Here is a 25,946-nt window from a genome sequence, read left to right on the forward strand (position 1 = left end):
CTGAAGTATTGAGGCCTTTCAATTGTGGTGCTGGAGGAGACTCCTGAGAATCTCTTGGACTGCAAGGAGACAGCCATTCAAGACAGCCATTCTTAGAGCAGATCAACTCTGACTGCTCTTTAGAAGGCCAGGTACTGAAGATGAATCTCAACTACTTTGGCCACCTAATGAGAAGGAAGGACTCCCTGGGGAAGGGTCTAATGCTGGGAACAATTGACGGCAAAAGAAGGGGATGGCAGAGGATGAAGTGGTTAGATGGAAACATAGAAACAGAGTGAGTCAGAAGGGTTCTCCTGGGCCATCTAGTCTGACCTCTGGCACCAGCCAGCTCCACTCACAAAATGGAGTCACTGAAGCAGTCGGTGTGAGCGTAAGTGGACTCTGGGGGATGGTGGACAACAGTTGTCCATGGGATCGCGATGGAGTGAACGCGACTTTGCAACTAACAGTACATAACATAACATGGATATCTTTATTCATGCACATAAATGCTTTGTGTGTGTATCTGGAACTCTTAGCCCAGTGAAGCATGTTTCAAACATTCATGTGCACATTAGAAATTTTCTGTTACTAGGGAACACCAATCGAACTGCAGTGGGAGCAGCAGCCCGTGATAATTGTAAGAATAAATTAGAGGAAGAGATGTTCACTATATTGACATCCTTGAAGGAAGGGCAGGTCAAAGATGTGATTGATAAATAGCTTCATTTGAAGGATACTTTAAAATAATCAACAATTATGTCATGCCTGCTCTTTTGTCTGGTTGTTAATGAAAAATGATTTAAACAGAAAGCTGTATGTTTTTCAACAGGATTTCAGTGAATTTATAAGTTCTGAAGCAAACCCCTTTTATTTTTGCTATGTTGACATGCCAAACTAGTGAGAAGTTACATACAAAAATGGAACAAACTATATACAATTACCATTAAGATGATTTGGTCATTAAAATTAGCCTTATGGAATGGGAAAAGCATTATTATTCCTGACAGCACTGGGGTAGAAAATCTTTATTATGTTTTACCTTGATGAGCAGCTTTATTATTATTTTTATATCCTGAGTGATCTTGTTGAAGCACTTTTCGCAATATAGTCAGCATTCCAAGAGGGAATTTTCACACATCCTGATCCATCAAGGGGTGGGAGGTGGTGTGTTGTGAAGGTAAAGAGCAAATGAACAGCTAAATGCAGATATATTTTGGTACTACCATGTTAATTTGGATCCCATTGAATTTGACCGGTGCAACTGCTGGTGATGTGCATTATCATTGGTCCCATTCCATGCAACTAAGCAGAATTGTGTGTGTGCAGGCACGCATGTGCGTTGTGGCAGTAATTTCTGAGTGTCTTTGGCCTCAGTGGAAAGGGAAATACTTATGCAAGGTTCTTTCTCCTCTGAGACTGCTAGCTTTATCTTTCCTTCCTGGGTCTTCTCCCTCATGTCTTTTACCTTTACATGTGTTTCTCCATCCTGGTTCCTTAGCCTCAGTTGTACATAAGCCTTGTTCTTAGTCAAGGGGATTTTGGTTAGCCAGAGTGAATAATCTCTCTGTCTCTCTTAAACACCAGTTCATAGGTGAGCCATGATAGGGAACAAATTACTTACTACCTTCATGGCAAATTTTCTGATTCCCACATGATTCCTCTCCCATTTGACCATCTGCAATTTCCTCCTTTGCATCTTCCTTCCCAACCCTCAATCAATTTTATCTGGCTGGATTCCCCATGTTAGCCTTTTCCAGGATTTTGCTGGACTAAAATGCAGTCTGGGATAGAGTTCAATTGGCGGCATGGGTATGCTCTGATCATGGCAAGCATCAATGTTAAGAAAAGTATGAGAAACCTAGCAATTATCCATTGTTTTTATTATCTGACTTTGGCTGCTCTCAGGATCAAATTAAATGTTTGGCAAATCATGTATAGCAGAGCTATTCATGGTTAAATTATTTACTTTGGTGTAAATTGAATTGGTCCTGTTTCAGATCAGGATTGTCAAATCAACAAACATTTTAAAATTTTGTTTCTAACCCTACCACTCAGGGGGTGAGGTGAAATTTCAGGATGAAGAGTGGGTGGGAAAATGCTTAAAATCCACTCCCAGAATGCCAAGGTCCTGATATAAATCAGGTCTGCACATGCTTACACTGAAATAAATAATCTAATCCCATATAGTTTTGCTCTGTGTGATCCAACAAATACCTAGTTTGATGCTTCAGATGCTTAGCAGCATTCATGCAATAGCTTGTGGCAGCATGTAGGACCAAAGAGCCAACATAATTTAGCTGAGGTCACATGAAGGCCCCACTATTGTATCAACCAATACTTCTATGTTGGGGGTTATACATGTGCTCATTATGATTTGCATAACAGTGGCAGTTTTGGAGAGGACTTGCAGATTCATGTAAATTGGAGCCATCATCTTTACAAACCCCAATATGGTTGGTTCTTACCTTTGCAGACTGTTGGCAAGACTGCTGCTACACACTCCACAAGAACTGCCAAGTGTCTGAACATGGCTCATATATTATAGTATATTTGACCTGCTACTTTTGTCTATCTCTACCATTCTTCTTTTTCTACTTTTTTATGGCTTCTTCCCAAAAAAGATTCAACATGGCTTACAACAAAATTAAAACAGAAAAATTGTAAATTATTTGAAACAATCATCAGTAAAATGTCTCAACCCTAGAACCTGTCCAATCATTCTTTTAGAAGTTTGCCCTTTCCTATTTAGAATGGCTTCTAGCATTATTTTCTGCTCCACAGAAAAGTGTTTGTGTCCAATAGGATAACAATGAGATTGGCTTATAGAACTGGCAAAATTCTTGGTTAGGCAGATTGTTCTGTTTTAACACTTCCCATGAGAATAAGTAAAGTGGTTTACATTTGACAAACTTTTTGTTATATTCAAACATAAACCTATTACTTTCTCTGGCCCTTCTAATTTTTGTATTTTGAGATGAAAAATTAGAGTTCCACAGGCAATTTCCTGCTCTCCATCATTATGGTGAGTTGTATACTTTTGCAGGTGCTGCTTTTGGAAAGATAGTTATCTCTGCATGTGCTGGTGCTCATTTAAAAATCTAATTTCTATTAGAAATTCTATTAAATCACTAGGTTTTAGCAGTGTGAGTAAAGGTAGGTTCCACAGTTTAAAATGCAGAACAAATAACCATTCTGAGAAAGGGTGTAGAGACTTTCTGTGATTTCATAAGTTGGTAAAATGGTTGAATCTATCCCCTTTTTTAAAAAAGTTCAGTCATATTTCATGTACCTTTAAAAAATCCTGGTTTAAAATTATATCTGAATGTAAAAGGGACACACATCTCATAGTCCAAACTCATTATTTCATTACATTCTATCAAGCACAGCAATTCTATTGGAAATATTAATTCACATCAATTCTGGTAAAAGGATGCACTTAAGAATGTATGAGAAATTGTTTTCAATTCATTTTTGATCAGAATGACAAATGTGTCATTTCACACCTTCCAGAACCAAATGCAGAAGAGAATTTGCAGTTGAAGTCCATACATTTCAGAACCTGCAATACAATTCATAAAACAATAACAAAAAGTATGTGAAAAACTGAACATTTAACATGCATGAAAAATACATCTGAAAAATGTACACACATGTACTTTAATCAATGGAAGAAAATGTGTACATTACAAAACTGCACAGTTGATGTGTGCATATAGAGAAATGCTTATTAACATAAACATGCATCTTCATGTGAAAAGTAAAAACAAAGATTATAATCTGATACAGACATTAGTCAGAACAAGTTTCAAAGTGGAAATCAGAGGACCTTGACAAGCTCAAGTTTTGCTCACACATCCCTACATAACACTGAGGGCAAAAATATGAAATATTTGAGAACAAAATGTATTTTTCAGTTTACATTGTTTAAATAAAGAATATTTACACTATTGAGCAGGTTGGGTGCACATTTTCCATGTTACAGTGTCCTGCTTCATAATCACCAAACTGCCTTTGATTCTGGAAATACATGAATTAGAAAAATAAAATTGTATTTGAAAAGCAAACATTATACAGGCAGAAACTGACCTGGATTTACCACAAGACATATGTCAATATGTGTGATGCTACATTGCCCTGAAAATTTTTTTATGCCTTAATGTATTTTCAAGTCTTCTTAGCTGCTCGTCTTAAATATGTGATATAGGAAATAGTCCCAAGAGTTAAAAATCTATATAAAACATACAATTGATTATTCACTATTCCAGGAGATACAGTGATAGGCTTGTTATCTTCTTCATCTAGGTAAACCAGTCATGATTATAACTGAATACATGGAGAATGGATCTTTGGATACATTTTTAAAGGTAAGACCTGAAATGCGTATAAACATTAAATTGTTCCCCCACCACCACCACCACCACCACCACCACCACACACACACACACACGCAGATGCATGCACATTTTTAGAAAACAGTTACCCTTTTATACATAAAATAAAATAAGTATGATTTCCTTTTAGAAAATTGTTCAAACCTATAGAATTTATGATACCTTAAAATCCTAACAGCAAAATCCACCAATATCTGAATTCAGGTTCATAGAATCATAGAATAGTAAAGTTGGAAGGGGCCATGAAGGCCATCGAGTCCAACCCCCTTCTGTTGCAGGATGCCACATTACACCATCCCACTCAGATAGGCTGTCCAGTCTCTTTTTGAATGTCTCCAGTGAGAGAGAGCCCACCACCTCTCTAGGCAGCTGGTTCCACTGTTGTATTGCTATGACCGTGAGGAAGCTTTTCCTGAGATCCAGCCTGAATTTGGGTTGTTGCAACTTGAATTGATTATTATGTGTCCTATACTTTCATATCAGCAAGAAGAGATCATGGCCTTCCTCTCTGTGACAGCCTTTCAGGTATTTATAGTGGGAGATCAAGTCCTCCCTCAGTCTTCTCTTCTCAAGACTGAACATGCTCAGTTCTCTCAGTCTCTCATAAGGCAGTGTTTCCAAACCCTGGATCATTTTTGTTGCCCTCCACTGGACCCTTTCTAATTTACCTACATCTTTCTTAAATGTAGAGGTCCGCCTGGTGCCATCGTTATTTGTTTTTTGGCTCCAGGCTAAGACCTTTTTATTTAAACAATTTTTAATACCATCTATAGGTTTTTAATTTGCAGCCGGGGTGAATCTGAATTTTATGTGCACTATTTGTATTATGATTATTTATTGTATGTAAGCCATCCTGAGGCTCATGCAATGGGACAGCATACAAAAATTCTAAATAAATAAATAAAACTTGGTGCCCAGAACTGGATACAATATTTCAGGTGAGGTCTGACTAGTGAGGAGTATAGAGGAATTACTGCTTCTCATGATTTGGAAGTAATACTTCTGTTAATGCATCCCAAAATAGCATTTGCCCTTTTGGTGGCTTCATCACATTGTTGGCTCATGTTTAGCCTATTGTCCACAGTTATTCCGAGATCTTTTTAAGTTCTCCATATTCATGTATTCCCCATCTTGTACTGATGCATTTGGTTTCTTTTTCCTTGGTGGAGGACTTAGCATTTGTCCTTACTGAATCTCATTCTGTTGCTTTTAGCCCAGCATTCAAGTTTAACAAGATTGCCCTGGATCTTCATTCTGTCTTTTAGGGTGTTTGCTATTCTACCCAGTTCTGTATCATCTGCAGATCTTATTACCTTTCCTTGTACGTCCTCACCTAAATCATTAATAACGATATTGAAGAGCACTGGGCCCAGGACAGAACCCCATTAGTTACCTCCAACCAATTTGAGAAGGTGCCATTGATGAGCACTCTTTGTGTCTGATTTAGCAGCCAATTTTGGATCCACCTAATAGTTTTTCAATCTCATCCAGTTTTTGCTAATTTGCTTATTAGAATGTCATGTAGCACTATGTTGAAAGCTTTGCTAACATCTGGGTAGATTATGTCCACAGTGTTCCCTTTGACCATTTGGGTGGTTACTCAGTCAAAAAATGAGATTAAATTAGTCTGACAGGATATATTTTTGATAAATCTATGCTAGCTTCTATTAATCACTGCATTTGCTTCAAGATGCTTGCAGATAGATTTTTTAATAATTGCTTCAGAATTTTTCCAGGGATTGATGTCAGACTAACTGGTCTGTAGTTCCCAAGTTCACCTTTTTTCCCTTTTTTTGAAGATAGGGACAATGTTAGCCCTTCTCTAGTCATCTGGCACTTCTCCTGTTTTCCAAGATTTATCTAAGATAATAGCCAGTGGCTCTGAGAGTTCCTTCGCTAGCTGTTTTATGAGTCTGGGATGGAGTTCATTGGGCCCTGGAGGCTGAATTCTTCTTCTTCTCTAGCTTCTACACCTAGCAAAGCTATCCACAGAAATGACTGCAATCTGGAAAAGTAAGGATATGATACATACACCAACATAACCAACAGTAGAGCCTCAAGTGAGGAATAGTTGCAACCTACACACCATCATTTCCCTGAGCTGAAATTTTAATCTATCACCAGTTACCTAATACCACAGGCTCAGAATCTGTGAAATGAGACTGGCTTTTGTTTCTGAAGTGGAAGAAGTAGAAGGGTTTATCAGTTCAGCAAGAACAACTAAGAATATTGGGTCGTTTTAAAGAGTAGCAAATGTATTATGATACAGTTTTGATTTGCCAGAAACCACTTTCTCCACTGTGAGTGCCATGGGTATTTCTCAATCAGACTTTTCTTCTGGTTCTTTGACAGGGGATGCAGAGAACAACATTTCCCATTCATAACCCTCCCATGTGTTCTGCCCACTTTTGTCTTTCTTCATTCCACAGTAAAGAAAAAGGAGAAAATGATGCACAATGCCTTCTAACTGGCAGTGGTAGGAGCAGTTTATCTGGAAGCATTCCATGAGAGGAATTGAATCATCACATATAGTATGCCCTCTCACCACATATTAAAACAAGAGGCAGAAAAAAAGAGACAGTTTAAAAATTATACTAGCACTGACATTTTTTAAAGGTTAACTTTTAAATATTATTTTAAATATTATCAGTGGGTACTGTAATGCCCTTCAACATTTCCCGCGTAGTTTTCAGTATGTCATGCAAGAAAGGAGATACAGAATTCATGTAACAGAATGACAAATAAAAGAAACTTAAAAATAAGATCCAAGTATTCCTTCATCAATTTGGAAGAATAAAAAAAGATTCAGCTAGTACCAGAATAGAGACTCCTTTGGGACAAGGAGCCAGAGCTACAAATGTCCTCTCTTCAGCATCACCTCCTTTACTTGACACCTGAAGAAGAGGGTAACAGAAGATCACCAGTTTATGAGCTGGGGAATGCTGGAACAGGCATTCCTTCAGATACCTGAGCCCAAGCTGTATAGTCATTCAAACATAACAGAACACCAGAACCTTGAACTGAGCACAGAAATGAACTGGAAATTGTGGTGTTCTTTCAACACTAGTACCATTTGTTCTCAAAACCAGTGCAAGTTAATAATTTAGCAGACACATTCTGTAGTAATTGTACAATCTTCAAGGGCAACTCCACACTATGCAATATAGTGGTATTAAGAACAGACTTACATGGATAACTCACGTGCATAACACAATCCCTATCTCTCCAGAAGGGGATGTAGCTGGAGCTCCAATATGAACATCCCATGCCACTGATTTATTATGCAGCAGGGATATGGCATCGATAATTCACATGTGTTTATTTTTTCTTTGCTGCATTGAATATCAACCGTGGTTTTTTGATTACTGCATAGTTCTGCTAGGGCATCTGTTTCCATTTTTATTGCTTCAGCCATAGCAGGTTCAATTCAATGTGAAGTTTCATGAATTTGTCTCAATAAATTCTATCACATTGCAACATTCTACATTTTCTTTCTTATTTCAGGTTGATGAGTGCACATGTTTTTCTGTGCTTACTCTGTTCTATAATAAAACTGATTGCTAAAGTGCTTTCCTGTTCTGTGTTGTATGTTAATATATGTACATATGTTCTCTCTTTAGTTGTGTCATTTCCCCTCATTTATTTATTTGTTTGTTTTTATAGTTGTGCTGCCTTACTTCAGCTACCTTAATTCTTTTAATTATCTCCAGTGTATTGTACAGAATGTATATATTTCATGGTTTGTTGCTTTTGTAACTGCCTGTATGTTAATTTCAACTTGAAAATGATCTTGGCAAACTGAGCTATTTCCCTCCAAAGTGGATTGGGAAATAGCTTTGTTTTTTTCCAAATCCAACTACAAATCATATTAAACCTCATCTGAACCCTCTTCCCCCTTACCAGCCTCCAAAGTCCTCTCATATACCTGGATGCAGCTGCTGAGGCAGGAAGGAATTCTTCCCACCCCTGGTCATCTGGGGCACTGATGGGGAGGGGGAAACTTCAGTTTCACTTTCTCTCTGAATGCCCAGCTAATTGGAAGGATCTGCTTGGATAAATACCATGATTTTGCATGTAAGGTGAAAGGGAAGGTGTCTGTCTCTTGAAAAGACCAGAATATTGGAGCAGTATTTTACAGACTCTGAAAAATGAAGCTTTAAAGATTTTAAGGGAGAATGTCTTCCTCCTCTCTCCTATCACTTGATGAATGCCAGAAACCTTGCAAGAAGGAACATAAAGGAGTTTTATGGCTCTCTTTTATTGTCATCTACTAACTGAAGTCTAAAAAATAATATTGCTCAAATACTTGAAGGTGTTGAGAGCACAGAGATTGTTGTTTGATAAGATGACCGGAAAAGGCAGAGTTCCTGCTTCCTGGTGATGTGCTAATTCATTTTCTTCTTTAGATAACACTGTGTTTTCATCTTTATTGCTTTTTTATGCATGATTTCTTTGTTTCCTATGAATTGTTTCCTGTCTTCTCTCTCTGCTGTATTTTTCCACTGCCTCAGAAATGGGTCTCTGATTCCATCTTTAAACATTATTCTTTCTCTTTCAGTCTGATCAGTTAGCTGTAGCCTTTCAACTGTATAATGCATGTTTGTTAATGCAACTGTTGCCATTTCAAGTTTCTAAAGCATGCCATTACTTTTTTATGGATTCGTCCTCTTACATCTTATGTCCTTTTTCCCATTATTGTCAATATCCCAATTTTTAGTATCCTGATAACTATATTAAATATTTGGATATCTTTGGACTCCTTCCCTGCTGCCAACCACCATCTTCAGTCCCATCACTAATAATAAGCTCAAGAGACCAAGTGCCTAATAGTTTTGAATCAAAAGAAAATGAGGTAGTGTTTTCTACATAAGCTGGAGGTTTGCAGAACTAGGTACTTATAACATAAAAGTACATTTTTCAAAATCCGCAAAACAGTCTGACAGTAATAGTTGAGTGTTGATGATGGTGATGCATAAGAGGGAGTGGGAGGGAATGGGTTAAGAAATCAGAATTCAGACACAGTGTAGCCATACTCAGGAGTTACACCTGCATATAAGGTGCATGGACATGAGTAGAAGCACAAGGCCACAGGTACACTGACCCTGCCCTGCCTTCCCTGCATTGGCTGGGAGGTGGTACATCTACTCATATTCAGCAATGAAACAGCATTCCTTGTCACATAAAAGCTTTGGCTCATATTCAAATGAACATGCATAGAAGCCTCAGGTGAGTATATGGCTCCATCCCTGTTACTTAAATTCATGTTCCTGTTCAGACATAACACCAGAAATGGACTAGTTTTTGTGAGAGATGTCTGTGGCCAAGAGCATTTAGAGTTCATTTTGTGGTCTCTATGCATCACACATATGGGTGTTATGTCTGTACAGTGCCTACATTTAGGAAGATTCCTCTAGCTAAGCCTAGAATTTTGGCATGAACCCTGTCCCCCTTCCCAAACAGGTGGGTTCCCAGGTCAGTTCACTTTTGACCACCATTTGCAGTGCCTGGGATCTCTAGCTCTGTTTTTCTCTTCTCTACAACTTTAATTCTTTTCCCCCTTGCCTTTCATGATCTTCTTAGACCTTTTCCCATTCACTTATTTCCCATTTTAATGACCCTCTCTATGCTACCTTATTATCTCCCGTCCCCCAAAATTTAAAACCCTTTCAAGCATCTCTCCCCTCGATATTCTTACTATCTGTACTTGGCTCTTTTTCTCTCTTGATGGCACTAAAACTGGTGTTTCATAAGTGCAGAATTTGGTGTGAAAATGCTGCCAACTGATAGCCACTCCCTGTGCCTTTTCTGTTTGGGAGAGGAACATGTGGATAAGTGCCCACACTGCCAGGCCTTCACCCAGCAGGCCAGGAAAAATAGGGCTGGTCACCTTAAAATGGAAATGTGGGAGCAAGCCCTTGTTGCTATGAAGGATGTTGCCATTGACAAGGGTGAAGGCCCCTCAGCTTCTAGAGAGGCTCCCAAAAAACATCCATTGGCCAGTGCTCTGGGCAAGCTGAAGCTGATCTCAACAACTTTGAAGCTGTCGACTGCCTCTGACATGCCCAAGAAGTGCAAAGAGAAATGGAAACACCTCGGACCCAATGGGCATAAGGAGGCGGAAAAGGCTCATAAGCCTAAGCATACTAAGAGAGCAGAACATCACTCTCCCACCCATTTAGAGCATTGCGGCTCACCAACCCACCTTGCCACTCTGGTCACTTCATCCACTCCAACCATGCTACCAGCCTGAGCCTCTCCATCCCATCCCCCAGCTACTCCAGCTTGATCAGACTGCAGCAGGGTCCGTCCTGAACAGGGCAAACGTGGGTCTCCAGCTGGACTGAGGAAATGGCGGGAGGACCTCATTTATACAACGAGGAAGGGTTGTATAAAGGGTTGTTCTGGGCTCTCACCAGAAATTCTAGGCTTAGCTAAAGGAATCTTTCCAAACATAGGCACTGCACGGGCACAGCACCCATATGTGTGAACACACAGATGACCATTCAAGGAACAATAGTTATAGGTAGGCAACCTGACTATACTGAACATTCATGAGAATTGCAGGGGATGGGAGAGGAAAATTGCAGTGGAAGAAAGAGAATTGCCATGCAGTATGCATACATTTCCCCTGAGAGTAACATCACTCACCCCATGCACACACAGTATAAAAAAAGACCCATGGGTGAGGAGAAAGAAAGTGTCCCTATTTATCCACAATGTATGGACAAATCATTTTTCAAATGTATGTATGTATGTATGTATTGCAAATTTTCAAATGTTCATGTCTTCAGGTCTGAGACATGAGCAGCACTACAGAGCTCCTATTCTAGGCTGAACAGGAATATGCATGTCCCGTTCATTGTGCTGTAGGACCCACATCCTTTTAATGTTGTTTTCACTGTTGCTTTTGCTGAAAGCACTTATTGCCATTAAGTAAGGCTTAAGAGAGGCATGTCAATGTTTCAGAATGGGAAAATAACAACGCAAAACTCAGGAAGCCACCAGACTATTGGTAGGAGCAGAAAAAGCATGGCTCATGAGGAAAGGGGCATAGCCTTCTCAGGTCTTCAGAAGAGGCAGATTAGGACCCTGTGTCTCAGGCTCTGCCCTGCTACCACTGAGTTGCTCATCATAATCCTCCAAGTTCATCTGCTACACCTTCCCTGACTGTTGCAGAGCTTCCCTTTCCTTTCAAAAGCTTCTCCATATCTTGATGACTTCCCACTCCTGACCTGCTTGTTGACCTTTGGTGATCAACACATTGGCAAGCAAGACACCTGCTTTTTGGTTAATATGTAAGCTTTTGGTTCCTCAAGAGTTGTGCTGTTAGAATAATGCCAACTGTGATGGCACTAGCTTAAATGGCTAAACTTTTGTCAGTTACTTAGCTTCTGTTTCCAGTATTCCAGCCAATTGTGTGACATTCTTATTCTCTGTCATTTTCACAGAAGAATGATGGGCAGTTCACTGTAATTCAACTGGTTGGTATGCTTCGAGGAATAGCATCTGGGATGAAATATTTATCAGGCATGGGCTATGTACACAGAGATTTGGCAGCCAGAAATATCCTGATCAACAGTAACTTAGTGTGCAAAGTGTCTGATTTTGGACTCTCTAGAATTCTTGAAGATGATCCTGAAGCTGCCTACACAACTAGAGTAAGTTCCTGGTAAATCAAAAGCAATAAATAGGCTGGAGGGCTAGAAATAATAGCAGGGAAGTGGACATTATCCCAATAAGTTGTCACATTGGCCTTGTTGCCTAGTTCTAAGACATTGGTTGAGAGTGGGATTCTGGAATCAAGGCCTCCACAAGTCATTTTTCAGTGCCTCCTAGACACTCTGCAAAATGGATAGATTAGGCTTTGTGGAGCAAGGTTGACCTCTAGATCCTCTAGATTGCAATTCCACCCTAAATACAGTCTGATGATTCTACAGGCTAACAGGCACAGCTGATTTTATAAAACCCTTTGCTAAGTCAGTTCCTAACTGTCAAAGCTTATGCTATAATTAAGGTCAGTAAGTGCAGTCCCAGCCCATCAAAACTGGTTATATGATGCCATCACTGAAGGTTTAATTTTAGCTGTTTTTAACCATACAAAGTAGATTTCTGTATTTACAACGGAAATCAAGCTACCTAACAAAGACTCATGGGATGAAGTATCACTATTTATTTTTTAGGCTGTACATATATAGAGTGTTACAGACATGATCTTTGCCATCTCCTTACCAATTCAAAATGTGTGCATCTTTAATGTCAGGATTTTGTTGACATGCGGCCTTGACCTGAAAATTACTAGATGATGTTGCCATATAGTATAGTCAGCTACACTGCACTGCACTGCACTATGCTGATTGCTTGCCTGTATGGATTTTTATCAACGGCTGCCATGACCTAATTAAGATGTGAATTCTGTAAGTGCTCAAATGAAAATTCAACAAGCCTTCAGGACAGGCAATTAGTAGTCAGCTCACAGGCATATACAGGGTGAGATAATGTGAAAAGAGGGTTTCAAACAAATGTACTTTGGAATAAATTTCTCAACTCAGTCAAGACAGAAAAAACTCTTGGCACATGTGATTTTTGATTTGTTCCTAGGGAGGCAAAATCCCAATCCGGTGGACAGCTCCAGAAGCTATAGCCTTCCGCAAATTTACCTCTGCCAGTGATGTCTGGAGCTATGGGATTGTGATGTGGGAAGTGGTATCATATGGGGAGAGACCTTACTGGGAGATGTCCAATCAAGATGTAAGTATTGCCTTCTCTATGAAAAAAAATGCTTCAGGCATCAAAACAGAATGTACTTCATATAGTAATGGCTTTTGTTATCCATTAATACACAGTATTTGGTGTTGCAGATCAGTGTATCATGCTGGTGGCAGGTGTGAATATATTATAGTCGAATCTGTGAGTGGAGGAGGAGAATGAGAAGCAGCAAACAAATGGGCAAAACAGAAAGCTTCCTGTTTAATGTAGAGCAATGGTTCTATTCATGTGGACCATGAATTAAGTGGACTGTGGACATAACCTGTCTAGATTTTAGCAAAGCCTTCATCAAAGTGTCCCATGACATCCTGATTACCAAACTAGCAAAAAGCCGGCTAGATAGTACAACCATTTGGTGGATCCACAATTGGCTGCAAAATCATACTCAAAGAGTGCTCATCAGTGACACATTCTCAAATTGGGAAGAGGTGACAAGTGGAGTGCCACAGGGTTCCATCCTGGGTGGATTAGCAAATACCCTGGAAAAGAGAGATACTATACAGGGTGATCAAAATAGGTTAGGGTGATTTGAGTGGTATGAGACAATGAGGAGAGATATAAGAGCATATGATAGCACTATGCAAGTGCCTCAAAGGCTGTCACAAAAAGGAATGACAAGATCTCTTTTTGTTCATTCCAAAGTACAGGACACAGACTAATGGACTTAAGTTAAAAGAAACCAGATTTAGACTAGACACGGGGAAGAATTTCCTGTCAGAGCAGTTCAACAATGGACCTAATACCTGGGAAAGTTGTGGGCTGTCCTTTGCTGGAGACATTCAAAAAGCATTTGGACAGTCATCTAAATAGGATGATGTCTACTATTCTATGTTTCTATGTTTTGTTGCTAATCATTGCCTGTTAGTCTGGATGACTGTAAGTTACCTCTGGTAATATAAGCAATATGCCTGTGTACACCAGTTGCTGGGGAAATGTTGGAGACTGTTGCACACATGCCCTGTGTGGGGGAATCTGTGGGCATCTTGTTTGTCACTGTGTAAGCTGAGTGCAGGACTCGATGGATGCCTGTTCCAGCATGGCCAGTTAGCCAGTTCAAGGTGTGGGATAGCTCCCACCCTAAGAAAGATCTGGCATTGGTGGCCTGAAATCTTTAGGTAGACACTTGCCTTGTCATTCTAAAAGACAACCCACCTACCCTCCACCCATAGCATTCTAAGTAGTGCCAATTGGCAATGTCTGTCTGCCATGTTTAAGTTCTTGCAGGGCTCTGGAGCAGTGCTACACTGAAGTCATGGTGGGAATTAAAATGAAAACAACCCAATTCTGCTAGAGGGACTCCATTCATCTAGGACCCCCAGATGGACAACAGAGCTCCCCTAAGTGTACTTTGCCCACAGGTGACTCCTCGAGCCTGGTACAAGCTGTCAGGGAAGATCAGTCCTTCTCCAATCATTGCCTAATCTCAAAGGAGCAAGTTTTTAAAGGGAGCTTGACACGGGCACTCTGAACTCACGCTGAACAGCCTCCAGGTTGGGCCCCCTCTCATCTTTGCTGGAAATAAAGACCCATAGATGACTGGCTGCTCATTGCAGTAGGTACATGGACTGTTTTCATCCCCACACTAATGCAGGAGGGGTGTTAAAATATTATGTCTGGCACCAGAATTCAGTGGGAAAGCACTACATACCACTCAGTAGTGCTAAAAGAGCCTGCTTCAGCCTGCTTTTGGGCTAACGTCAAACATTTTAGCTCAGTTTAGTGGCTACGAAGTGCTAACATGAATGAAGTTACCTTGGTAGGAAGCTGGATTTGTGATCTTTTAGCATTCTGTGGTCACTATAGAGTGCCTTTTGTTTTGAAATTTTTTCAGAGTGTGTCGGCAGGGCACTGGGTGCAGTAGGAAGGATATTTGGCTTCTGGGCCATGTGTTACTCACTCCGCCTTTGGTAGCTGGTGAGTTGATTAAGCATGGTGGAAAATGCACAGTCTACCATACAGTTTCTGTCCATCCATCAGACCTCCACTCCCGTGTCTGCTGCAAAAAGATTGTGACTGCACTGTCTGAAGTTTCTGATACTAGGGATAGCAAGTTAACTCCTCTGAGTCTCTGTTGAAAGGCAAGAAGGTGATTTCATTGCAAGTCATAGCAAGAGAATGTTAGGCAAATATGAGTGTGTGGGTGTGTGTCTCACATTTCCTCCCAGTGCAGTACTGGGAGCCAAAAAGTTGGGGCACCCTTGAAGCCGAGTTTTTGATTTTGGGTTCTCTGAGCCTGGGAGCAGAGGCAGCCTTTGGGCTTTCTTCCTCTGGACATGCTCCAAGAGTGCTTTTATTCAGACTGGACTGGATCTGTGGAATTCCACAGAGACTTGTTTTGCCAGCATTTAGCTGTCCAGGACCACTGAGTTCTGAGTTAACAATATGCACACAGCCCATAGCCCTAGTTTGTGCAGGCATTTTAAATCAGATAGCCAGTCTGGGGGCAAAGGTATATCTGTACCAGGCATGTGAGACCAGCAATTCAGAAAGGCAGCTATATCTATGAAAATCCAAGGGAAGATCCCCAGCTCACCCAGCAAAGCAGCGGCTGTGTAGCAAAACCACCAGGAAATCCTCCAACCTCCTCTGAGCCATCTCTTTTGTTGCCAGCCCTTTCATTTCAGCAATGCAAATGCACTTTGCAATAAAGTGAAACAAGAAAGGCAGAATAAGTTCCCTTGGCAGAAACATTGTCATCTCATGAATAGGGCTTAGGATGAAGGGCTGCCATGGGATGAATGCGTTTTTATTGCTCAAATCAGAAGCACTGACAGACTCACACAGCTTAATCCTTGAGGGCCAGGCATGGCGCTACCCAGAGTGGGAAAGGATGGGAGGCTGTATGGTCTTTTTGATAGTGTTTGAGCAGGCTGGATCCGCATTCGACTTCAGCTCATGAATGAGTTTACACACACTCATTAAATGTGAATTAGTTACTCAGTGAAACATGCTTCAATCACCCTTTTGTGTTCCCAGCCAGAAAGATTAAACACAAAAGCATGAATCTCCACCACCATATATATATATAAAATTTTAAGCACAATATTGCTCTCAAAATATACTAAACCCATAGCGTGCTTCCCTTAGCATCTTCCCCTTCTCCTGTCCCAACCCACCCCCTGGTGCAACTTACCCATTCAGGGTTTATCTATGCATGGCTGTAGGTAAGTTCCTTTCCATGCGCTGAAGTTTTGTTCCTTTCTCTCTTCCTGTACACATTTACATACATATTTATATACTTGGATTTACACTCTGTCTACTTTAATGCAGCTTATATTTTTAAGGTATCTCCTGAAATATGCAAATGTTCTCCCCCACTCCACCCCCATCCTTTACTAATTCTCAAACCTTAAGATACACTATTTTAAAATTATGGGAATGCATTTAAAATCATTTTAGGAAGCCTGAAACAATTGTCCTTTTTTCTTTTATACAATGTGAATATTCCCAATTTAAAAGTTCATCTTTGCCACTTTCCTCACTCATCCAGAATAATATAATGGGAAGTGCTATTGTCCTTATATTAATTAATTTGTTTGTTATATTTTTATACAACCCAATAGCCAAAGCTGTCTGGGCTATTCACAAAAATTAAAACTGTAACATTAAACATTTTAAAATGCAATATAAAGTATAAAAATTGTAAACTACATCATAAAATAAATATAAGACCTAGCAATAATGCAAAAATTGTACACATGATAACAGATGTGAAGTGACAGAAACTGTAAGACTAAAATGCTTGGGAAAATAAGATATACACCTCTGTCAAAAAGAGCACAATGTAGACTTTATCAACTAAGAGATCAACCATAGACAGTGTCTATTGGAGGTGGAGTGGGGAATAGGTCACTTTGGATTCCCAGAATGGAGATCAGAAGCATACCTCTGGATTTGGAGTTGGGAATCTGCATTCTGATCCCCATCCCCCACCCCCCCAAGAATGGCCAACACAGGTTAGCATTATTACAGGGTGAGTTTGGCATCCTTTCTTCCCTGTCAGCTGAGGATATGATTGGAAAAAATACGTGATAGTGGTTTGCTAGTTCAGTGTCTTAACCATTTTGCTATACCAGATATAATAGTTTTTGTATATTTCCATAAGAACCTTAGGATATAACCTTGACTTAGTCATATTTAAAGTAGCCCCACTGAAATCAAAGGGACTTGTTAGTCATGCTATAAATATGACTAAAGTCTGGATCCAACCTTAGCTTTTATTTTTAAAAGTGAAGTCCTAGTTATTATGGGTGCTAAACTGTCTTGCAAGTGTGTGATAATGTCTGGAGAATTTTTAGATTTTAGTGAGAAGCTCAGTAGATTTTTTAGAGATTCTAGGACTTACATTTCCCCTTTCTCCAAACAGTAGGAATAACTAGTAAGGTCAGGGTTTGTAGAATATTCTATTTAAATTGCATAATTTATGCTGTTCCCTGAATTCAGTTTTCACTGGTGCAGTTCTTCCTGCCTCCTGCCCCTTTTTTGGCACACTCTCTTAGGTAGAAGCTCTTTCTATCTTTAGAAATATAAAGTAAGATTGGGATGTGATGGGAATATTTGCTGTCTGGATCACATGGGGCTACAGCTTTTATCTGCTCTGGTTTTTGTTTTTTTTGATAAAGAAACTCATTCTTCTTTCTAAGTGGTGCATCTTTGTGTGTGTGTGTATGAATGTTTGCTGGCATGTTAAAACCCCAGCAAAAGATCCCAAACCTTTTGAGCCAATATGGAGGGCAAACACCTCCTTAAGACGTGTATTGCTCCCCAAGATTGCCTGGCACAACATTCCTTCTGTGTGTGTGTCTGTGTGTGGGCGCGCGCATGCAGGTGCACACATGCTTTGAAGTAATAGTTTATAGATATTCCAATTCAGATGTTGTTGTTTCCCTGCACATCATGGGGGCCTCTGTTTTTATCCATATAAGGAGCCTCCTTGAAGGAGATTAGGAGGGTGGCTACCCAGAGAAGGGTCTTCTCCTCTGTGGTACCCCAGTTATGGAATACACTCCCCAGAGAGGTTCGCCTGGTGCTGACACTTTGTTCTTTTTGGTGCCAAGGCAAAACCTTTTTATTTTCCCAGTATTTTAAGGTTTAGATTGTGATTTTTAATTGGGGTTTTATTGTACAGAATTGATGCTGTGCTTTCTTTTATTGTAAGACCATCTTGAGACTATGTCGTAGTGGAAGGTATAGAAAAGTTTTAAATAAATAAATATAAACAAATAAACAAACAAATCTATACTGTCTCTTGGCAAGCAAGCCAGAAGACACTGGTTTAGCAAGATAGTCTGGATTTTATGGACCGTATTATGACCTGGAGACACTGGTGTCATTGTGCAACATCAGGGGAATCTGATTCGCTGTTGGTAGTCTTGTTATGGCCAAAGCAAATGATGGCTGATTGCCATAATCAAGGTCAGGAATACAAAGTATTAAATACAGTGGTTATATTAGAAGTCACATGTATATCCCACCCTGCTCAAAATGCCATGTACACAATTTTTGAAGAATTGTTAATGGCTGAAAACCCTACAATGATTTTCTGAGTATATGAAGTTTTAGACCATTGTTTGGATAGACAGCACAATTGCCATTTGATATGATTCTTTCAGATAAATCCATGGATTGTTCTTTTAGAGGCCTTGTGAGCTGTTTAAGCATGCTGGTGTAAACAGTTTGCATGGAGGAAGGATATTCAGGAATCTGCTTTGTCCTCCCTTAGGTGATTAAAGCTGTTGAAGAAGGCTACCGTTTGCCAAATCCCATGGACTGCTCAGCTGCTTTATATCAGCTTATGCTGGATTGCTGGCAGAAGGACCGGAACAGCAGGCCCAAGTTTGATGAAATTGTCTGCATTTTGGACAAGCTCATCCGGAATCCCAGCATTCTGAAGAGACTGGTGAATGCATCAAGCAGGTAGAAACCCAACCCTCAATTCATGCTAAGTCATCCTTCTTGCTAGGCTTGCCTAATAGAATGAAATATTACAGGTTTTTAATGATTGCACAAATAACTTCTCCAAACTGACTTGGATATAAATAAGTGATCAACACCAGTTAGGTTATAATTACAACTGTTTTTTAAAAATAAATTGTGTTTGTCAGGAAGAAGTTATCTGTTTGTATTTCCATAGAAGAAATCTTTTTTAGATTTCAGTGAGGTTAAAAATTTATAGATTTGAAAGCTCAAATCATGGTTTGACCCAAAATATGAACTAAGTCCTTTGGTGTGGTTTTGCAAAAAAATGCTGAGAGGACATTGGCTTGTTCTTCAATCCTTAGTTTGGCTTTGGAATACAAAATGAAGCAGGGCACAGGCTGGTAGAATTTTGTCAAGAGAATACGATGGTCTTTTCCAACAACCAAAGAGACGACGCTACACATGGACATCACCAGGCGTTCAGATTGACTATGTGCTCTGCAGCCAAAGATGGAGAAGGTCTGTACAGTCAGTAAAAACAACACCAGGAGCAGACTGTGGCTCAGATCATGAGCTTCTTGTTGCAAAATTTAGGCTTAAATGGTAGAAAGTACGGAAAAGTACTAGGCCACTGAGGTTTGACCTAAATCATATCCCTGATGAATATACAGTAGAGGTGACAAATAGATTTATGGAATTAGATCTGTTAGACAGAGTGCCTGAAGAACTATGGACGGAGGTTTGCAACATTGTACAAGAGGCAGCAACTAAAACCATCCCTAAGAAAAAGAAATGCAAGAAAGCAAAATGGCTGTCTGAGGAAGCTTTACAAATAGCTGAGGAAAAAAGGGAAGCAGAAGGCAAGGGAAAAAGAGAAAGTTACACCCAATTGAATGTAGAATTCCAGAGAATAGTTAGAAGAGATAAGAATGCCTTCTTCAGTGAACAGTGTTAAGAAATAGAGGGAAACAATAGAATAGGGAGATCAGAGGTCTCTTCAAGAAAATTGGAGATATGAAGGGAACGTTTTGTGCAAAGATGGGCATGATAAAGGACCAAATGGCAGGGACCTAACAGAGGCAGAAGAGATGAAGACGAGGTGGCAAGATTACACAGAACTATACAAGAAAGAGCTTAACATCCCTGATAACCACGATGGGGTGGTCACTGACCTTGAGCCAGACATCCTGGAGTGTGAAGTCAAATGGGTCTTAGGAAGTCTGAGCAACAACAAAGCTAGTGGAGGTGACAGTATTCCAGCTGAGCTATTCAAATCTTAAAAGACGATGCAATAAAAGTGCTACATTCAATATGCCATCAAATTTGGAAAACTCAACAGTGGCTGCAGGATTGGAAAAGATCAGTTTACATTCCGATCCCAAAGAAGGGCAATGCCAAAGAATGTTCAAACTGCCACACCATTGCACTCATTTCACATGCTAGCAAAGTTATGCTCAAAATCCTACAAGCTAGGCTCCAGCAGTATGTGGACCGAGAACTACCAGAAGTACAGGCAAGGATTCAAAGAGGCAGAGGAATTAGAGATCAAATTGCCAACCTATGCTGGATCATGGAGAAAGCTAGGAAGTTCCAGACAAACATCTACTTCTGCTTCATTGATTATGCTAAAGCATTTTCCTACCTTTTTAGGAAATGGGTACTGGGGCAAATAGACAAAAGGGTATACCGGGAGGAGGAGGCCCATTGCAGAAGGATTCTTCTCAAGGCTAAGGCTGATTATGAGCTGGGACTTGCCAAAAATATCAAGAGCAACAACAAGGGCTTCTTTCAGCATGTAAATAGGAAGAGGAAGGGGAGACAAGTGGTGGGACCACTAAGGAAGGAGGAAGGCAATCCTGTGACTGATATGAGGGAACAGGCACAGATGCTAAATGTCTATTTTGCCTCTGTGTTCTCCCCAAAGCAGGACGGGGGACATCCGCATAGGAGATTAGATGAGGCCAGGGACTTAGGGGCACAGATTAGAGTCACCCCCCAGAAGTCGAGGGGCTCCTCAGGGCACTGGGCATTGCAAAGGCGCCAGGCCCTGACAGGTTTCACCCAAAAGTACTTGGCAGGGGTTCTCTCATGCCCACTGGCTTCCATTTTTGAGGCCTCGTGGAGAACGGGTGAAGTTCCAGAGGACTGGAGGGTGGCACCAGTGGTCCCAATTTTCAAAAAGGGTAGTAGATGGGACATGGGGAATTACAGACCAGTTAGCTTTACGTCCATTATAGGAAAAACAATGGAAAGGCTCCTAATAGAGAGAGATCTAGTGATGCTAGATGGGGAAGGGAGACTGGCAGCCACACAACACAGCTTCCGCAAAAACATGTCCTGCCAGACAAACCTTGTGGAATTCTATGAAAAGGTTACAAGATGGCTAGATGGAGGGGATGCAGTGGATGTGGTTTACCTGGATTTCAGCAAGGCCTTTAACAAAGTGCCCCATGATATCCTGGTTGAGAAACTGAGGAGTTTTGGGATACAGCAAAGCACTGTCCAATGGATTAGGGCATGGTTAACTGACTGAAAGCAGAGGGTAACCATTAGTGGGGAATCATCAGGATGGTGCCCAGTGATGAGCACAGTCCACCAGAGTTCTGGCCTGGGGTTGATCCTGTTTAATCCTTTCATAAATTACATGGAAGAAGGGGTGAACAGTCTGCTGATCAAATTTTCAGACGATACTAAAACTGGAGCAGTGGCCACAACTGAGGAGCAGGTACTCCGGATCCAAAAGGACCTGGACAGACTATGGAAGTGGGCAGGAGACAACAGGATGGCGTTCAATGTGGATAAGTGCAAGGTCTTGCACTTGGGGCATAGGAATAGGTGTCATAAGTACTGGTTAGGGGACAAGTGGCTGGAGAGCAGCACCTGTGAAAGGGACCTCGGGGTGCTGGTTGACTGCAGGCTATGAGTCATCAGTGTAATGCACTGGTCAAGAGGGTGAACACCACCCTTGGTTGCATAGCCAGAAGTGTGGCTTCTAGATCGAGAGAGGTATTACTACCACTCTATATGACTCTGGTGCACCCGCAACTGGAGTATTGTGCTCTGTTTTGGGCCCCTCATTACAGTAAGGATATAGCCAGGTTGGAGTCAGTGCAGCGTAGGGCCACAAGGTTGGTGGCTGGTTTGCAGGAGATGCCGTATGAGACGAGACTGGGGGAACTGGGTCTTTTCAGCCTGGAGGAGACTCAGAGGGGATGTGTTGGCGACATACAGGTATGTGAGGGGATGCCACATGGAGATGGGTAGAGACCTGTTCTCCCCTGCAGAGGAAGGCAGGACGCACTCCAATGGAGCAAAGCTCAGGGAACCAAAGTTCCATTTAGATGCGAGGAAGCACTTTCTGACAGTTAGGACCCCGAGGGTGTAGAATAGGCTTCCACGGGAGGTCGTTGAGGCCCCATTGGTAAGGGTGTTCAAAGATAGGCTAGACATGCACATGGTGAGCATGTCGTGAGCGGAGCCGGCTGGAGCCGGGGGTCAGACTAGATGGCCCTAGAAGGCCCCTTCTGTCTCGCTCTGTTTCTATGTTTCTGTGTTTATTGTGTGAATCACAACAAACTGCAGGAAGTTCTTAAAGAGATGGGAGTTCCAGACCATCTCATTTGTCCATTGAGAAACCTATATGTGGGTCAAGAGGTAATAGTGAGAACTGGACATAGAACCACTGATTGGTTCAAAATTGAGAAAGGAGTTTGGCAAGGCTGTATACTGTCTCCCTGCCTATTTAACTTATATGCAGGGCACCTCCTGAGAAAGACGGAGCTAGATGAAGCACAAGTTGGAATTAAGATTGCCAGGAGAAATATCAACAACCTCAGATATGCAGATGATACCACTCTAATGGCAGAAAGTAAAGAGGAATGAAAGAGCCTCTTGATGCGGGTGAAGGAGAAGAGCGCAAAAATTGGCTTGAACCTCAACATTAAGAAAACTAAGATCGTGGCATCCGGTCCTATCACTTCCTGGCAAATAGATGGGGAAGAGATGGAGGTAGTGACAGATTTTATTTTCCTGGGCTCCAAGACTGCAGCCAAGAAATTTAAAGATGCTTGCTCCTTGAAAGGAAAGCTATGGCAAAATCTAGACAGCATAATAAAAAGCAGAGACATCACCCTGCTAACAAAGATGCGTATAAAGGCTATGGTTTTCCCAGTTGCAATGTATGACTGTGAAAGCTGGACCGTAAGGAAGGCTGAGCACCAAAGAACTGAGGCCTTTGAATTGTGGTGCTGGAGGAGACTCCTGCGAGTCCCTTAGACCTCAAGGAGATCAAGCCAGTCAGTCTTAGAACAGATTAACCCAGACTGCTCTTCAGAAGGCCAGATCCTGAAGATGAAACTCAAATACTTTGGCCACCTAATGAGAAGGAAGGACTCACTGGAGAAGAGCCTAATGCTGGGAACAATAGATGGAAAAAGAGAAAGGGGACAGCAGAGGATGAAGTGGCTAGATGGAGTCACTGAGGCAGTTGGTGTGAGCTTAAGTGGACTCCGGGGGATGGTGGAGGACAAGAAGGCCTGGAGGAATGTTGTCCATGGGGTCACGATGGGTTGGACATGACTTAGCAACTAACAACATCAACAACTGCCATGATGAAGAAAATGGGCACAGAATATGAAATGGGAGCTGTCATTTAAGGGCCAGCCTGGACAGGGAGCAATATCCTGGAAATTGTTTGGATACCTAGACTCTGCTATTTAACCCCCTTCTCTCTGTGGGGCCAGATATAGGAGGACAGAGCTAAGAGCTCAGTACTCCTTTCCAGATTAATTCTAATGATTCTGGCACCAATATCAAAGCCAGATTATAGAACAGCATAATTGGTATAGCTTTCCTGAAACATACTCTAACACCTGAGTTTTTTTCAAGGCAAATCATCTTACAGGTTTCATTGGACAGCAAGTGTGCAGAACTCTTTGAGGGCAGAGTGTGTTACTCAGTTTAGATTTGCCAATGGCATGTATCAAAAAAGCCCATTTCCTTTCATACGATTGATTGATTTCCTTTTTATACCACTTTTTATACCCAAGGCTCTCTGGTAGTTAACAAAAATTAAAAACATATAAACAAAGAGAATAACAGATAAAGCAATAGAACAATAAAACACTTGTCAGAAAAGCTTGATCTGAGGTCCAGAGAGAATGAATGTTCAGATTCACAAGGAAACACTACACTTGATCTCAGCAGTTTACTGGGAAACAGCCAGGTACCCCTCTGACAGAGAAAACACTGGGAACGCAGTGGTGTAGTGGCTTAATAAGGCTGGTGCCGTCAATCAGAAATGGTCAGCGGTTCAAGCCCAGCCTTGTGGGACGGAGTGAGTACCAATCGTTCACCCCTAGCTCCTGCCCACATAGCAGTTCAAAAGCATATCATCTGCGAGTCGATAAATAGAGACCACCACTTTCTGGTGGGAAACCTGCTGGCTGCATTTGCGATGAAAAGCAAGCTTCAGCACTGGATCTGCCCAGATGCGTTTGATGGTGCAGCAGCAGAGAAAAGACCCCGATTAGCTGAGTGCCACTGGCCAACCAGTGTTGAGCCAGTCCACCCCCTGTGGTGTGCTAGCATGAGAAAAGGCTAGCAACTGCAGGCGCCAGATCATCTATTCTGTGTAATACATTGTAGACTCCCTGGCAATATATGCCATCCACTAAATAAATAAAAAGAAAACACTAGCAGATTAGTCATCAGCATACAGAACCAACTACAAGGGCTCCAGAGCATAAACAAAGTTTTTATAAGTTGAGGGTCATGTACACAGGGCAGGGTGGAGAATGAGATTCTGAATGGGTAAGAAGGTGAGAACAATGGGAAAGCACAAAATCATAATACAGGAACATTGAGAAATCATTATAGACATCAAGAAAAACATTGTGACACACTGAAGGCTTGAGTAATAGATAACAAATAAAACAATCAGGAGTCACAGAATTCTAACAGGTTTTGATGTTTGTTTTTTACAGTCTGAGGTAGGAAATTCAGGAAGACAATGCCAAGGTGGCCCAGTATTTGAATATGCAAACTACAGGTATCCTTCGATTAATGCTGGTAATTGATCACACAGTATTGCTTCATATATCAAAACCACATTAATCAAATCTAATAATCAATGCTACAAATTATAATTCATCCATAATCAATTACTGTATTAACAATTCATCATGTGGTACTGCTTTAAGAAAGACAAAATATGATTGCAAAGTAAATGTTTTCTGAAATGTACTTACATTAATTATTACACTTTTTGTTGAAAAAGTAATCAAGACTCATATGGTGATTAGTTTTCTTTTTATAAGCATAAATTCTGCAATAACAAGCATTATGACTCCCTAGACCTCAGCAAACAAGAGTGCTTTAATGAACATCTGGATCCATATCCATTATTTGCTGCTTGAGCAATTCTAAATGTAAGATTTAATCTAGTTCTTTGGTTAACACCTCCTTTGGAACCTCATCTTCACATTGCACTTGTTCGGTTTCTTCATATTCACATTGTTCAATTTCTAGATCATTGTCACTCAAATCTTTTGAATTTTAATCCAATAATTCTTCAACATTTTCTGCATTAACATCATCAAAACCAAGGTCTTTACCAATGGCAATGATTTCTTCAACTATGTCATTAACAGGATTTTGGAAAGTACCTAAGTCATTAGCACATTCTGGTAAAAGATTTTTTTCCAAACAGCTTCATTGGCACTTGCAGCAGCATCTGTTATTTCCACATTCTTTAGGCCAGCCTTAGAGTTGAAATTTTCAAGCCTGTCTTTTCTAGCTACAAATGTTGAAATTCTTTATATTTTTATTTTTTATGTTTTCTTCTTTATATTTATTCTCTTTGAGTTTTGAAAAGAGACTTAAAGCTTT

At 40.8% G+C, this 25,946-nt stretch overlaps 1 protein-coding gene across 1 annotated transcript in view; it reads left to right on the top strand.

Moving 5' to 3' along the window:
- EPHA5 (EPH receptor A5) overlaps nucleotides 1-25,946 on the top strand; it is a 262,453-nt gene that overhangs the window by 212,198 nt on the left and 24,309 nt on the right. The window contains exons 13-16 of the mRNA XM_044447269.1: nucleotides 4,285-4,346; nucleotides 11,822-12,031; nucleotides 12,972-13,121; nucleotides 18,862-19,055. Coding sequence (XP_044303204.1) covers nucleotides 4,285-4,346; nucleotides 11,822-12,031; nucleotides 12,972-13,121; nucleotides 18,862-19,055 — 616 coding nt within the window. The remainder of the gene's footprint in view (nucleotides 1-4,284; nucleotides 4,347-11,821; nucleotides 12,032-12,971; nucleotides 13,122-18,861; nucleotides 19,056-25,946) is intronic.

The sequence above is a fragment of the Varanus komodoensis genome, unplaced genomic scaffold, assembly GCF_004798865.1.
Source record: "Varanus komodoensis strain SLA01 unplaced genomic scaffold, ASM479886v1 scaffold51, whole genome shotgun sequence".
NCBI classification, from domain to species: Eukaryota; Metazoa; Chordata; class Lepidosauria; order Squamata; family Varanidae; genus Varanus; species Varanus komodoensis.